General features: G+C 51.2%; 1 protein-coding gene across 5 annotated transcripts in view; it reads right to left on the bottom strand.

Annotated features, from left to right (window-relative positions):
* Positions 1-16,864, bottom strand: part of WDFY4 (WDFY family member 4) — a 271,838-nt gene that overhangs the window by 21,291 nt on the left and 233,683 nt on the right. For 3 of the 5 annotated variants that reach the window (XM_024739044.1, XM_024739043.1, XM_024739042.1), the window contains 5 exons: positions 16,102-16,144; positions 14,623-14,742; positions 12,529-12,646; positions 10,317-10,426; positions 1,804-1,957 (listed from right to left, as the gene is read on the bottom strand). In XM_024739044.1, coding sequence (XP_024594812.1) covers positions 1,804-1,957; positions 10,317-10,426; positions 12,529-12,646; positions 14,623-14,742; positions 16,102-16,144 — 545 coding nt within the window. Of the gene's footprint in view, positions 1-679; positions 919-1,803; positions 1,958-2,002; positions 3,857-10,316; positions 10,427-12,528; positions 12,647-14,622; positions 14,743-16,101; positions 16,145-16,864 lie in introns of those variants that run through there. The other 2 variants (XR_003002427.1, XM_024739045.1) reach the window with 2 other exon arrangements.

Raw genomic sequence — 16,864 nt, 5'->3', positions numbered from 1 at the left:
TCTCTCTCCTCCCCATTAGCCACACAGCCTTGAGCAAGTTACTTAACCTCCTGGGGAGTCACTTTCCTACCCAGTACCTCCCAGGCCGGTACAAGGATTAGAAGAGAAAATACACAGAATATGTTTAGAATAGTTCCACGCATATGACGGTTGCTCAGTAAACACAAGCTATAGCCTTGCTGAAACCCTCCAGAGCCCTCATGGTGCAACTGGGGTGAAAACGTCCTCTCTCTCTGGCCTGCAGCACTGGCCTGGCCTGGCCCTTCTCATCATTCAGCCTCAGCTCACCTGTCACCTCCTCAGGCAGCTCCTTCCTGGGTACCACAGTAACACAGGGTCTCTAAGTCACCTCAAACCATTTTCCTGCCTTCTTTCCTTATAGGACTTCTCAGCATTGAAGAGTATTTAGCTTATTTCTTTGTCTATACTTTCTATCTCCTACCCCTGTCCCCACAAAGAATATAAACACCTTCAGGGCAATCCGCCCCAGGACACCCACTAAACCCTCAGTGTCTAAAAAGTGCCTGAATGCAGTAGGTGCTTAATAGCCACTTGGTTTCCTGAGGACACATGATCCCTGCTGTGCAGGTCATTTCTGCTGCTGAGCACCTCCCTTTCGGCAGAGAGCCAGCCTCCACCTCCAAGGAGGGCTGGTGCCTCCCACCAGCGGCCCCCTCACCTCAGGTCGGCTGGGAGCCCTCCTCTCAGCTTCCACCGTCCCCGATTTACTCCTTTCATGGACCTCGTCACATCTTGTGGGAACTGCCCTTCACATTTGTCAGGTTCTCATTCCTGACGCACGTGAAGCGGCTGAGAATCTGAACCCTGCCGAGGCCGCCAAGTTCCACGGGCTCAGACTCGACAGGCCTGGGCATGGGCCTGTTCTGAATGCTCCACTGGTACTCAGTCTGCAGACCGCTGCACAAGAGGTGGGTGCTTGAGTCAGGGGCTGGATCTCCTCACTTGTGCTCCCCTGGGCCCACACCTGGTCTGGCTCAAGGTGCAGGCCCACATGTGCTGTTTGGAGGAGGAAGGGGAGCTCTAGGGCACCAGGTGTCTGCTGGCACTGGTTCACAAGTGCCCTCCTCAGGGTGGGTGAGTCCATCCCACACCTCTGGGTGGGGAGGGCCACGCCCTGCTGGGGGTTCTGACCACACACCCCCTCCACAAGCCACCCTGATGTTTACAGTGGAGGCTCCCAAGGTACATGTAGTCACCAGGGGACCTGCCCACTGGGGCTTCCTGAAATTTTTGTCCCTCCTCTAAAGCAACAGGTAAAAAAGCATGGCTCACCCTGGAGTGGGGCCTGGAGGGCAGGAAAGAGAAGGAACCACCAAGGGTGCCCATACCACTGCCCATGGACACCCTAGCAGTCTGTGCTGGGAGGTGCAGGATCTCTGGGTCCTGTCCACAGGGCCCAGGCTAACCCATTTGTGGGAGTTGGAGGAAAATGGGGCGGAGAGGGGCTGGGGCTCGCCTGAGGTACACAGCAGGGCAGGGCCAGGCCTGGCTATCAGTAAGGGCTCCTGACCCCTGCTCGCTGCCTCACTGCACTGAGGCCTGGGGACTCTCGACAGGAGGTCGTGGGTAGGACCGTGGCTTGGTGGTCCTGCAGCCCTGGGGCTGTGTCCTTCCTCAGCTCCCACCTCCTTGTCAGGTGCCGCCACCCAGTGGAGGCCTCACGGCAATCTGCCCACCGTATTGGTCTGGCGAGGGCCTGTGTGTTTAGCTGCTCGGCAAAGACACTGATCTCATGACCCACGAGCTGCCCGGCCCCTGCAGCCTCTCCCCGGCTCCACTCACCAAACTCCACGGCGTTGCAGTTGGTCAGAAACTCGGGCAGGTAGAAGAACTCCGGGGTCAGCTCCCTGACGTCACTCATGTTCTCTCTGGAGGCTGACTCCCACGCTTTCTTCATGCTGTGGAACATTCTATCTGCCACATCAAAGCTTCCACCCTAAGCAGAAAAGGGGCGACATGATCAGCCGCATGCGGTGAGAACTCGGGGTGCACAGGCGTCACTAGTGTGGGCCCCCTTCGTCCACTCTGTCCCTGAGGCACGGGTTTTGCCGTTAGAACCTTTCGTTCACCCACACACACACGTGCGTGAGTCAGTCCATGCATGCGTGCGATGGTTTCTTCAGGCATCTATTCCCTCAACCGCTCTCTGGAACCCTACAACAGGAGCTTCCACGGAGGATGCATGATCCACTGTGATAAAGGGAGCAATGCTTTCCCAGTTTGAAAATTGGAGTTCAGATCAGAGACAGGAAACCACAGTCATGCACCCGATCATCTCCCATATTTGCCGAGGGTCAGCTCTGAATCAGGCATAAAGACAGGATACAAAGGACCAGCTACAGGATGAGGAGTCGGTCAGACATCCTACGTGTGGGAAAATTTCCTGGAGAAGTCGACCCCTGGTGAATCTGCAAGCCGAGTGACAGAGAAAACGTCAATGTTCTGAGCAAAGACCTTGCGAGGAAAGCAGGTCAGGCCAGGGCCCTGGTGGCACAGAACATAGCAGCCTTGACAAGCAAGAACAGGTCTGAGGATGGAGAACTGGAGGCATATGGTGCTGCCTGCAGCACCCAGCAAGGCCAGCCTTGTTCCCAACGCCCATTTCCACAGGTGGCTCGATGCAGTCCCGAGCTTGGCAGCTGGGATTGGACCAGTTTAGACTTAAGGCAAATTCTTTCTTTGGATTCTCTGCTCCTCTCATCTGAATTGTTAAATCTCTTCAGCTGACGCTACCCTTATTCATCAGGGGATCTTGAGGGTTGGGAGGAGGCAGAGAGGTGCCCGTTGGAGAACTGAAGACGCTATAGGCAGAGGGACTTCAGAAAAGAGTTTCTGAAACTGGGATATGGGTCTGTCTGCTTAGGTTTAGGGACGCCCAAGGGACACCTCTTCCCTGGAATTCAATAGTTCACTTGTCCCCATAGAAACCGGGCCTTTTTTGTACAGCCAGAACTTGCCTTCTTTCTGCCACCCTCTGCAGAATGCACATGTGGCCCCAAGAACAAAGGCGGAGAACCCAGAATGCCAGCACCGTCCTCCGCCCCACCAGCTCCCTTCAATCTTCAGGGGCCCGAGATTTCCCATCGGCAGCAGCGGATGAAGGGTAAAGAATACGCTAGCACTTTAAACACGCAGAGATACTCTTTGTCCTCACAGAAGGTGCATCAGGAAGGAATTGGTATTTCCATTTTGTAGGCCAGGAAACTGAGGCTTCTCAAAGTTTATTAATTTTTCCAAAAGAAATGGATGGCAGAACTGGGGTCAAAACCCATGGATGCAACTCTAAAGGGCATGCTTTGCCCTCATGCCGGTTACCTGGGGGGGGGGAATCCTGGTCCTGGGGCATATGATCTATTATGTGTGGCCAAGGGGACTCAGCTCTTTCTGAGAAGGAAGAACCTGCCACACACCTGAGGGAGGCCACACCGTGGCATCCTGGCAGGCTGGTCAATTTTCTGAGTCAGATGTGAGGATCCAGTGAAACCCATGAGTCATTCTCTGCACAGGGTCAGGGACACCAAGAAACCCAGTAACTCCTGGGTTTGCAACCAAACACAGTTCTTGCTCAGCTTAAAGATGTGGCTTTTCTCCAAGATGGCTTTGCTCTTGGTTAAAATTAGGGGAGGACGCCCACCATCAGATTCAAATTGAAATGGAAACAAAATGAGGGGGGAGTGATTCTAAATAAATCTGCCCCTAACAAGTCGCTCATTGAAATGTATTAGGAGCTTTGCATGTTTAGTCTGCAGCCGACGCCTTCCGTCTGCGGGAGATTGATGCCTTCTCGTCGTCCTGCTTCCCTTTTGCAGCTTTTATGAGTGCTGATGGTAATCCCCTGAGAAACAATATGATTTGGTAATAAAAAGATTACCTGTATTAAATAAAAATAATATATACATAGGAAATATTGTTAGTGCTACAAATCTGGTTAAAGATATTACCACAAAGAAAAATGTTATTTTTTCCACAGCTGTCTAATACATTTTAGCAAAAAGTAATATCTTTAAAACTTAAGCCTGTATTATTTATAAAGGAAGCAATAACTGATTTTCCTATTTCCTATATTAATAAATGTATTTGCATACATTTGTTTCAAAATTAGTGGGTTTGCTCACTTCTGCAATACAAAAGAAATGCCAAATTCCCTGGAAGGAAAAGTGGAGCTGCTTTGTAACTCGTATTGTAAGTCTGTGGGCTGACACAAACTCTGGTGGCTGCCAGCGAGAAGTCCCACCAGAACTTGATTCTCAGGAAACGAAGGAAGGAGGAAAAGAAGAGATGATAGAAGAAAGAAAGGGAGAGAAGGAGTGAGGCAGAGAAGCACAATCAGGGTTTACAGAGTATCTCCATAAGGAAAGTCTGAAACAAAATAAAGCAACAACAAAACTAGGTCTAGAGGTTGGATGGAAACGAAGTGACCAGAGAGAATTACTGGGCCAAGATCTGCTCCTAGATCGATTCCGCCGATACTCCTGAATATCAAGAATAATGAATCCTACATGTATCCAAACAGACCGAAAAAAGTAATAGCAAGGCCACTATTATCAACAAAGGAGCTACCTCTTACTGGCAGAAGACTTTTCCCAGGTGACATTAAAGCCAAAAGACAAGGCAGCTAAGTCTGGAGGTTTCTGAAGCAAAAGGTAACAGTCTTCAGATTTTAGGCCCAGCTGACATCACTTGTATGTAAAGACACCAGAAAGATATTCTGAATATTGAAGGGCTCATAAACAATATAATCCTAGATATCTTTCCTCAAAATCCTTTAAGAGGTGCTCAATTTTACTAAGAGGTGAATCAAAATTAAAAGCAAAATAATGAGGGAAGAAGTGGCCAACAAGGACTGTTGCTGAAGATTGACAGGGGTTAAAATCAGAGTAAAGTTCATGGATTATGGCGCATTGATTAAAACTGGTAACACCTTGAAAGGAGTTTCTATATCTAAGGTGTTATTCCTTTTGCACAAGGACACAGAGTCTATGTGCACGTGTGTTCCTGGATAGGCATTTCGGTGGTAACACTCTTAAACCCCTCTCCAACAGGGGAGGGAAACTATGTTGAAGAAAAATTCAGTTCTTGACCCACACCCACAGGAAGTCCAGTAACTGCATGTGCTCCAGGACAACTTAACATAGATGTTTTGATAACATGTGCTGGAAAGTCTATTCTTCTTTCAGTGGGACTGACCCAAATCAACCCACCACCACACCTAAATAACGCGACTGGTTTTATGAGCAGCCTGATGACCCCTTCTCATATCCTTTCCAGTAATTTAAAAGTATCCCACGTAAATAATTCACTGACAGGACCCTGTCAGTATATCAGTTGACCTAAGCGGCTGTCGCTTGTCCATCAAAGAGGCAGCGTGCAGGGCGAGCAGAGAGCATCGTAGCTTTAAAACCAAGAGGACTTGGGAGGGCATTTCAGCGCCACTTGCAGCGTGGACTCCGGGAAGGCTCTTAGTCCCTTTAATGTCCCATGCCCTCCTCTGCAAACTTTGGATGACTGCTGTGGGTGTGAACAATGTAATGAGTGTGAGTGTACACGCATGTGAGAGAGCGTGGGCGAGCGTGCGTGTGTGTGATGTCTCAGCTGGAGCCAGGCACACGGGAAGAGGTACTGAATGAGCCCAGCCGCTGCCTCCCTCCCCTTCGCAGACCATGACCTCAGGAGCGACCCTAGGCTTGGGTCCTGATCTCAGCGTGCATGGGGAAGGTAACTATGGGCTCAAAAGAAGAAAAAGAAGGATGTGGAAGTTATTAGAAGTAGAAGGGAGGTACGAGGGGAAGTGAGGAGGGGCAGGGTCCTGGGATGGGGCAGGAGGGAAGTAGCGTGTGGGTGGTCAGGTATTTTACGTTTGGTCGTGTATATATGTCCATGCCACTCTCTCGCTTTGTCCCAGCTTACCCTTCCCCCTCCCCATATCCTCAAGTCCATGCTCTAGTAGGTCTGTGTCTTTATTCCCATCTTACCCCTAGGTTCTTCAGGGCAGTTTTGAGGCAACACCACCACCAAGGAGGTAAAGGGGCCAGTGCGGGCTTCCTCGGGCTTGGGCGTCCCCCTCAGCGAGCTGCCGGTCCGACGTGGATTTGGGAAGCTGATGCACCAGTTCAGCTGCCTTGTCTGTCTTGCTCTCTCTCCACTAAGGGCGGGCTGACCCCAAGCAGCTGTTAGCTTTCCTTCCTGTAGGATGTGGCCTTTTGAAAAAGGCACTGCCTACGCTGAAGGGAGGAATGTGCACACCTATGGAGCGCACGGCAACAGCAAATAGTTCTCATGCTGGATCTCAGCGCTGAGTCTCACTTAGCTCTCATCACCCACTGAGTCAGGGGTCAAAGGAGGAGGAACGGAGGCTCGGGTACTCAACACCACCAGTGAGAAAGTTCTAGCGCCAGGACTTTGTGCCAGGTCTGCCAACTCTGTCATGTGCCTTTTCGAACACTCCCCCCCTTGAGTCAGTGTAATAACAGTTACACCTTTATCATGGACACAACTCCACGCGGGGCTGGCACCCACGGAGCCCCTACGTGGATGGCCTGTGGTGGGCCAAGTGCTGCCCACGGCCCTTGCTTCTCTCTGCAGTTGTGGCGCAGAAACCCTTCCCCACTGCTGGTAACAGCTGACTTCACACGGGCCGTGACTTAACACAGCACGTGATTTCAGTTTCTTACTCAATACAGCAGCAGAGGAACTGTGCCCTCGCTGCGGCGCTGGCTGCCTTGCTCTGCCCCGCCTAGGCTGGGTCCCAGCTCAGGCCTGAGAGCAACTGGTGCTCTCGCCAGGGTGGAAACAGGGGCCTGGGCCGTGGCCCCAGCCTGATGTGGCCTCTGGTTGCTCAACTGACTGAAGGCTCACAGACACTGGCTCCCAGTAGGCGAGATTCCCGAGAATCACAGCATCCTGGGAGGCAAGCCCCCAGCTCGGCAGACAGTGGTCTCACACCCCAAGGATGGGGATAACAGGGCACATAACCGACCTGTGCCCGGGTCACACTGCCGGCATGTCCACCTGCTCAGGTCACACTGTCTGTATACCACACTTTCTGGACTGTAAGAGGCTATCACTGTAATAACAGATTTGAGGCAGAAAAACAAACACAGCAACAGTAGAGGTAGACATCAATTCTAAGACCAGCCTTATAAGATTTAAACGTGAAGAGAATAAAGGAAACCTTATACCTAGGAACTGGAACATGTCACACTGCAATTCTTAGGCTGTCCACGTCCCTCTGCACCGTGCCCTGTGGACAGGCCACAGCCCAAAGAAGGCTGTACCTGCGTTCAGACCACACGGGGTGAACTCACAGGCACCATCTCTCCACACCAAGGCCATCCCAGCTGAGCCGTGGAGTGAGCATGTCACTCTGGATTAGTCACGTAACAGCCAAGAGGCAGAGTTTGTTTAATACAGAACGGAAGAGCACGCACTTCCTTATGCTGACTCTTATAGGTACACCAGCTCTGGAAACACTGGCCATTCGCACGTCCCTGCTCTCAGGTAAGTGAGAAAGGCCTCGCTGCCTGGCTTCTGCTCCTCTCCACCTTTCCTATTCTTCTCCACTCCATGATCCAGGCGGGGGTTGGCGGCTGGAAGTCTCGGGCTGCTGAGAATGTAGTGAGGCTCCTTTCCTTGTCACCACACAGGGTGTGAAGCAAAGGTCCCTTGAGAAGAAATGAGTCTGCCTCCGAGGAGGCAGAGTGGGATGGAGGGAAAAGCCTGACTCCAGGAAGATGCCAGAATGTTCCTAAGGAGGTCTGCACAGGCCCCAGGACTCCCAAAGGGGAGGCAAGCACATTCCTCCCAGATGTAACTGTTGTACACATTCCCCTGAGACTAAAATTCAGCTTTTATGCTAAGGGAAAAGCAGAAGATGGTTGGTTCTTCTGCTCGTTCCAAAGGCTTGGACCAGTTGTGACCCACTAGAAGAGGCAGCTAAAAGTAGGAAGGCAAAACCAATTCAGAAGCACCGTGGAGATTTCAACTCGGATGAGCCAATGTGCCACTGATAGATTTGCACCCAGAAAAACCAGGAGTCGCATCAGACTTCAGCAAGGGAGTCAAAAGAACTCAAGCTAATATGACTGCATTTGTGGCACGTAAAAGAAGATAAAAGTGCCTTTGACCATCTCACACTGGTTTAAACTATCTCAAACCAGTTTGGGCTGGTCACCATTGGACCAACCTGGCTAAGAAAAGCTCCGACTCATTGTGACTAGCTTCAAAGTGGCCTTAACCCAATAGGTTTGCAGCACACCTGTTTCATCTGGCTCATGCCATTTGGAATGCTTTGAGGCAGTCCAGAATGTCTTGAATTACTTTAAACCAAAGAGGAGCAGCTTGCACCAGTTCAAGCCTGCTCAGAAGAGATCTGGCTGATGGCGGGAGGAAGGAGGGAAGAACAATGACTGATCACCTTCCCAGCATCAGCCCTGAGCTAGGGGCTTTACCCACATTTCCCCCTTTAATTTCAACGGCCCGGTGAGATGTGTATAATTAACCCTCATTTCCAGAGTACAATAACATGCAGAGCATTTTGTGTCTATTAAGTGGTAGAGCTGGGATGTAAATCTCACAGTTTGCGGTTTCTATTTCAGTCTGCCTCCTCGTTCGTAACAGAGAGGACCCTTAGTAACAGGTAGAGACGGGGCTATAATTCGTGAGACTGAAAGGGCAAGGGAAAACTTTTCAAGCTCCCAGAACTCCCTGGATGGGAAGCCGTCACGGGAGGCATCACCATCACCGTCAGCGGGACTGTCACTCCTTGTGGGCTGATGCGGAACAGCTGGACGGGATTCCTGGCATGGGGCACAGCTCAGGGGCCTTTGTTCTCCAAACCAAACTCACTTAAAATGCTTGTTGCCTGAGAAAGGCTCCAGGGAAGCACACTTGTTATTTTTGAGTGAATTTCCAGGGACAGGGGTTATAGAATGTCTAGATGATCCATGCCTTCAAGGAGAGAGAGGACTGTGCCAAGAATCAGAAAACGGGAGGGATTTTGCTCCTAACTGGAGACAGCACCTTGACCTTGCCTACCCGTTCCTGCCCAGGGCTCAGGAGATGGCTTCAGTGCTGACCCAGAATGGCTTTTGGTGTTGGGGTCAAGGTCATGTGAGTGACCATAAGGAGCGACCTTGCTGGTGAAGTCAGACGAAAACACACAATTCCTGGGACACTCAAATTCTTCCTTTGGTGACGCTTGGCTGTCAGAGTGAGTCCCTGCAAGTTCAGCAGCCTGTTAGCCCACTGTGGTCATGCCTTCCTCTCCGTAGGAACCTTGCAAGGCCTCAATCAAGACAGGCCCTAAACTTGGGCCCCGTGCTGTGCTCACTTTGGAGTTGGCTGAGCCAGCTGTCTGCAGCTGGGCTACCCAACGGCTCTCCCTAGTCAAAACCTGTGCCCCTGAATAACCCTGAAGCAAGACTACAGTGATACAGTCAGGGCAGAAGAGAGAAAACAACTTATCAGCCGCCCAGGAGGAACTCTGTCCCAACAACCCCATGTGCCTTGGACACCACCATCCACTGAGGGTCAGACTCGCCTACTTTCACATTGTATTGGGCTGCCAGACAAAACACAGGATGCCCAGGTAAATCTGAATTTCAGAGAAACAACAAATAACTTTTTAGTATAAATCATTGTTTATCTGAAATTCAAATTTACCTGGGCATCCTGTATTTTTCTTTGTGGAATCTGGCAACCCTAAGCCGGCATGATGGTCAGTTAGTTCATGGGTAGGCAAATTGGTTAGTTTCTTTCTCTAGTGTAGCTGTTCACTTCAGTATTAAAATATTTTGTTTGTACTTTTAAGCCTTCAGACTTGTACTTAGCATAGCTTTATGCATGCTGATGTCACAAGTGATATTCTTTTCATTCTTCCTTCGTGTTTATTTTTCTAGGCTTTGACCACCTACCTTCAAGGAAGTCATCAAGCTTCCTGTTTTTCCTTTTCCACTAAAATCTATTTATGTTAAGTATTTTTTTCCTCATATCTCATTCCTTAGTTTTTAGAGCCTTTTTGCAAGACTGTTGGGCAGACATGCAGGTATATCTGTGAAGTGCAGCTTGCCTTGGCTGGATGGCCCGGAATCCTGGAGCCACAGGGTCAAGTGGGAATCGCTGGCTCAAGACTGGATTTCTAGCAGCGGGGGTCCCTGCCTCGTCCAAGCCTAGCTCTTAATCTTTGGGAGATAGCTTTGTGTGTGCGTGCGCGTGCCTGCGTGTGTGTGTGTCTGTGTGTGTGTGTGTGTGTGTGTGTGTGTGTGTGTGTGTGTGTGTAGGGGAGCAGGGAAGCTCACCTGCAGAGAGCAGAAGGCCTGGGTGAAGGGAGGCATCCGGACCAGGTAGGAGGCAACAATGATGGCCGAGGAGTAGTGAGTGCAGTAGTGGCACTGGACGGTCATGTCTCCTGCAATGAAAAGGACATGCCTGGGGTGGCGTCCCCACCCATGGGGCAGGCGGGAGACACGCAGGCTATCTCGAGAACAGCCAACATGAGCCCTGCTTAAGAGAGCTCCCGCGGGCACTGGAGCCTAGGTGTTCTGCACACAAAACTGAGTATAATTTGGCCAACAGCCAAATTTTCACCAGGGGTGAAAGGCACATTCAAGACCCTCAGTTGCACTGGCCAAGCCCCCAGGGGTCTGCCCTCAGGAAGGTGGCAGAGCCAGGCTATGAGGAGGCTGTGCTGAGGGTCCACGGAGAGGCAGAGCTCTGCTCTTCTGACTCAGGGCACCTAGAGAGGCCTCAGGTGCCTACAGTCCCCTCAGCAGCATTCTCTCCTGGCCTCTTTTAGAATAAAAGTCCCCGTGTGACAAAGGGGGGCTCGTTAATGCAGGGACACCCCCGGATGAGTGAGAACTCAGGTATCCTCATTCCCAGAGGGGCGTGGATGGCAGAGGCATACACTTCCCCGTTTTGCTCCATCCAGGGTATGACGGAGCTGGAATGCTGAGGCAGAGACCGCGCTCTGGCCGGGCCATTCCAGCAGAGAATAATCGCCATGCTGCTACTCGTGGACCTCGTGCGTGCTGTGTGTCCTCCGTCACACCCTCCCTGAGTCCACACAGCCACCCTATGAGTCAGAGCTATTCATTATCCCCGTTTCACCGGTGAAGAAGCCAGAGCGAGTCGGAGACTCGCTTCCATCGCCAGCAAGTGGCAGAGCCGGCTGGCGGCACGGGCTCCTCCGAACGTCGGCTCTGCCATCTCGCCGCAGTGCCGCACCCGGCCCTCAGCCCTCCCGGTGCTGTGCGAGTTCTCTAAATCAGAGGTGTTTGGGAGGTTGCTGGATGTACTTGTGCAAGGGCCCAAACTCAACGTGTGACTCCAGTGCACACCCAGGTTAGTATGGGAGAGAATGGTACCAAAGTGGGCCCTGCCTGGGACACAGCTGGCGAGAGCTGATGCTCCTCTGGCCTGCCTCTCTGGGAGGGTTCCAGCAGCGCCTGGTGGAGCCAGAGGAACAGCACTTGGGGGCAGGTGGGGGGGACTGAGATGGGTCATGTAGGTTGAATTTTAGCCTCAGGAGGAGATAAGCAGGGCAAGGAGGGCCTCCCCACCCCTCCCATCTCCTCCCATCTCCCCCAACAAGTCTGAGTGCCAGCCCTGCACACAGTGGGGATCCTGGGCAGAGGCCAGGGGCCTCCAGGGTGGTGTGGGATGCAGAGGAGCTCCTCAGCCTGCTGAGAACCTGCTCACCAAAGGCAGGGCCTCGGGGCCGAGACAGCCTTCCGAAATGTGCCGCCTCTGGTTCTTGAGGTAAGCTTACATGGTTCGTGGCTGGATGTTCCTTCCTGTAGTAGTGCTATGTTTATTTCAAAGTGTTTGAGAAAACCAATAGAGCGGACATCAAATATATGATAGAAAATTTTCTCTTTAAAATACATCCATTGAAGTTTAAGAAGGGAATAGACCTAAAGAAAAACAGTAAGGCACTAAGAGGACAGCTGGCATGTGAAGGTGGCAAAAAACTGTAAAGGGGATGTGCAGATGACAGCATTTGGGAGCTAGGTTCTAGAGCCAGACAAATGCAGGATCTGCCATTTAGAGGCTATAACCTTGAGTGAGCTGCTTAAACTGAGTTCCAATTTCCTTCTCTTTAAAAAGGACCATTGTGTGTGTATGAACGCAGGCTGGCCTGCACCTGGCATACAGAAGTGCTGAACGGATGTCACTTCCTTGCCTTTGCCTGCCTCTGGGAATGGAGGTGTTAGCTCTTAGCACCATAGTTCTCAGTCCTGATTTCATGTTGGGATCACTCAGGCTGCACCCCACCGTGGACTTATTCAAATCAGAATTTTTAGAGGTGAGGCCTAGACATCAGTATTTTTAACAAGCTCCCCAGGTGATTCTCACATGCAACCAGGGTGCAGACCACTGAATTCGAGGGCTCTCTATCCAAACGTAATTGTCTGTAGGCTAGATGACACCCAAATCGTTACAAACTCTCACTGCAAGGCATTCAGATGAAGAGCATTGCAGAAAAAAATCAAGCTGGGATCTACCCACCTTCAGTCTTCTCAACTTCTTTAAACCTCTGGATGAATTTCAGCTTCCTTTCCTTGGTCTGAGCCCCCATGGGCTTCGAAAGATCCCGGAAAGTCTTGGGATTCATCAAGTTCAATGTCTAGAAGGCAGATGGGCAACTGGAGTTAACTCCCCTGGACCCTCTTGTGCCCCAGCGAGACTGCCGGAGCCACGCTCTTTAGTTTTATGGTTCTCTTTATTGGTTCATTGCCGTTTGGTCTGACCCCCTCCTCTGGTGATTAGCAGGCCTGGTAGGGTTTTATGGCCCCACAACCAGTGATCCACAAAGACTTAATAAGGGAGAGATAGAAAATGAGAGGAGGGGAAGATTGAGTTCACACTGAACTGTTCCAAGTTGACCCAAATCAGAACATAGCCACCAGTTACCCAAGAGACTTTCAAAAGAATTCCTGTTGTCAATGGACACTTGGCTCCTGCCCTCACAGAGCAGTTTGCTTCCATAGTTCAGGGTTCTTGCTTAGAATCACACTGATTTTCTAGGAATTTAGAAGTCATCCGTTTGGGGAGGAAATGAGAGCAAGGGCCTCGTGTTTCTGAAGGCGCACTCCCTTCCGGGTGATGAAAGCAGTAATGGTGACCCTGCCCCTACCCTTGGAATACACAACGGTGGAGCCCTGAAGAGTTTTCAGGGCTGGGTGTCCTTGGGGTTTGCATGTCCTTACAGAAGGAGGTGTTTCTTTACACCCTTCCTCCTTTCCACTAGCAGTGAATCACCACAGTTCTCCTGGGGAGGCAGGGTCTGCCACCATCCCTCACCTGTCACAGCCAGGTGCGGGCGGCAGTGAAGCGGGCACTCCTGAGACCCCCGTGAGTCATGGCACTGTGGAGACCCCACACTCAGCTACAGCTGACTTTGCCAGGGCAGAATGGGGCTTCATAGTTGCCAGATCTCTGGATTCGCCAAAAGACATTGGAAAACCAGCTTTTTAGGAGAAATCTCCCAATTTTTGAACACTGTTAAGTAATCAAAATTTTAATACAGGGTATGGGTTAAATAAAAGGGGCTGGCGACCCACCACTTAGCAACATGTGAGTTGAAGCTGGGATTGGCAAGGTTCGGTTTTGAAATACCTGGGCCTCAGACGATCTCTAGTGCGATAAGAAGCAACGTGTGGCTGGTGAGAAAAGGTTTGCTGTGTTAAGTGTCTCACGTGCGGATGGGAGCTCACAAAAAACTGAGGTCCCTTTTCCAAATTCTGGGGGTCAGCCATCTAAACAGCTCGAGGCAGGACTGGCTAGGCTGATCTGAACCAGGACCCAGACACCTCTGCCCTGTACATACACAGCCCAACACGCCTCCTGATGTCCAGATCCTAGGTGGTCAGGACACTGCTCCATAGCCTGCTCGTCCCCCACTGACGTCACCTCGGTCCAGCTGTGTCAGCTTTCCTGCTCCTCCCTCCCCTGCCTGCTGAGGTCCTGGGACAGAGGTCAGAACAGCAGATGATCTGGTGTTGCCACTGACCTCCCTTATGGCTACATGTCCCGGTCTAGATCCGGGGTGGTGTCCACATACCATCATCTCAGTTACTGAAGTCAGGTTACGGGGGAGGAGTTTGTTCTCGCTGGGTCTGCGTATCTCTGTCTCTCTCTTGCTCTCTCCTCTTCTCTCTCACCCTCCTTCCCTCTCTCTCTCTCTCTTGCTCTCTCCTCTTCTCTCTCACCCTCCCTCCCTCCCTCTCTCTCTTTCTACATGTTGGTTCTAGGAACACATTTCATGGCCCTCTTCTCTTGATGGACCAGTGTTGGTCCATGGCAGTATCTCAGCAGATGAGTACCTCTTGCCTTCACAGTAGCGAGTGAGCCAGGAAGTCCTTGGGGGCGCATGTTAACTACTGTCCTAGTCATGTGGGTCATCCCCCAAGTGGGGCTGGGACAGGGAATCAGGCAGCCAGACTCCAGAGGCCTCTTCCCAGGTGAGGGGCTGAGACCAGAGCAGCCCTCAGACCCAAGTGGACTGAACAGTGTCTCAGAGGCTCCGCGTGACCTCGGGTGCTCTGGTCGTCAGGGTCAGAAAGCCACGGGACACTGCAGAGCACCCACGTGAACACGTACCTGCGAGCTATAGTCAGCCAGGACCCAGGGAAACACTGGATACTGCATGTAGTCGTTGTAGGTCCTCCCGGCCAGCGTGTTGAGGTGCATGAGATACTCGAAATTGCTCATGTCCCTTTTCTGCAGAAGAGTCAAAGAGGGGATAAACCCAACACAGTTGGCCTCCTCCTGAGGCCCATGTGGGTCTAACTCCCAGGCTTGCACAGGAAACCTCATCGTGTAGGTGGGAGCAGGCAGCGCGCACCTGCACCATTCCCCGTGCACCTTGTGCTTGGAACTGGCCCAACTTGGGGAGGCCACGCTAATTCCAATATGAGCTGAAGCAAATTTAGTCAGGAAGCAAAGTCAGCCAGAAAAAAAAAAAAAAATACAACTCAGCAGTCCAAGCCAAGGCTAAAGCATTCTTTTGTGTCACTGTTGGGTGATACTCAAAAGCTGATTAAAATAATAGCACAAATGCTGGGTAAACTTACTGCTGACCTCCTTATGATTGAAAACATAAGCTGGGGGGAATTTGCAGTCACCGGGAAAGAGGCCCTCACCAGCAGGCTGAATGGTCTGTCTTCCTCTGGGACTTCAGGAACTCTCTTTCCCCTGACTGTGCGTGTTTGGAAAACACTCACTCTTAGGGCCCTCTGCTTAAAGATGTCACAGGTGGAGACAGGGACTGCATTTTGGAAAAATTCATCAAGGCCAACTGGTGAACGAGCAGCCAGTGCAGCCATCATCTCTGATGGGACCTGCATGCTGCAGTCTCTCCTTTCCTTGGCCTGATCCTTGGGAAAGGATTTTGGACCTGAGTGACCAAGAGTTACTTTCCTGTTGCTATGTGATCTGTAAGGCTAGCTCTCTTGGGGTCCTTTCCTTCCACTGAGAACCCAAGGCTGAATGTCAGCTCATCCAGTCTGGGAGCCACATGTGACTTCCCAGGACAAGAAGTGAATGCTGTGCCTTCCTGAGCTGTGTGTTCATTTATACACATACACCTTCACTGAAGGAGCGTATGTGTGTGTGTGTGTGTGTGTGTGTATACAGGGTTTGTGTACACATACACACACACACACACTCTCTCTCTCTCTCTCTCTCTCTCTCTCTCTCACTCCCCAGCTCTGAGTCAAGAATCGCCTTTAATCAGTGAGATCTTTTCAGGGAAATATATGGGACATTTTAACAAATTAAAAAAACAAGATCCTGGGACCTCCCTGGCGGCCCAGTGGTTAAGACTCCACCTTCCAATGCTGGGGGTGCTGGTTTGACTCCTGGTCAGGGAACTAAGATCCCACACGCCGCGTGGCGTGGCCGAGAAAAATAAAGAATAAAATAAAGAGCAATAAAATGAAAACAAAACAAAACAAAAAACAAGATCCCTCCTGATCCATCCACATGCTTTCTCTCTTCATCTCAGGGGCCTGAGCTATTTGCTGATTTGCATTCCCAGAGGGTTTCCTTGGACCCAGCGTCCTCTGAGGGGTCACTTACCTGCCATTTCTGCAGCATGGTCCTGTCGGAGCCAGGGTATCTCCTGTGGGACAGAAAATGATGGGGGTGACCAAATATCTCAAGGCACGAATGAGGGAAGAGGTGGAACTTTCTGAGGCATCGTGGCGCCAGGGCACCCAGGAGAATCACAGACTTCCCAGGGCAGCAAGATTATTTCCCAAGCTCTCCCTACCCCCTTGCTGCCCTACTGAAGGCTGGGTTCTTGCCATCCCTGTTGCTCTTATGCAATGGCAGAATGCGCTGCTGCCTGAGGCATGGCCCCGAGGAGTCCCAGAGCCGTGCAGAAGCAGGCTCGGGGGCCTCACACCCCACACTGGGCTTTCACAGCCGCGTCTTGGCCTTCTTTGCCCATGTGTACAACATGCATGTGAATACATGTCACATGTGAATATATGTGTGTGGTTAAGAAAAGCAAACAATATGGAAGGTCATGAAATATAAAAATAATAGTCTACAAACCACTGCTCCCACTCAGGAAGTATCCACAGTTAATCTCCAGGAGAGTTTTAGCCATATACCAGTCTATATGCTCAAGTAGTTTTTAAACAAATGTTTTTGGTATATGGGATCATCTTATCTGCGCGAGTCTCCTCCCTGCTTCCCTGGCCTGATGGCACGGTGGAGGCGGCCCACCTTGCCCTGTGGCCACAACAGCAGGACACCCTCATACAGATGGATGGGAACTCATGGCAGCCTCCCCCGTGCTGGGCTTTGTCCTCACAAATGATGTTTCTGTGATCAT

This window comes from Neophocaena asiaeorientalis, unplaced genomic scaffold (genome assembly GCF_003031525.2).
Source record: "Neophocaena asiaeorientalis asiaeorientalis breed wild unplaced genomic scaffold, Neophocaena_asiaeorientalis_V1.1 scaffold202, whole genome shotgun sequence".
NCBI classification, from domain to species: Eukaryota; Metazoa; Chordata; class Mammalia; order Artiodactyla; family Phocoenidae; genus Neophocaena; species Neophocaena asiaeorientalis.
The sequence above is the reverse complement of the archived record's forward strand: the minus strand, read 5'-3'. Positions and strand labels throughout refer to the sequence as shown.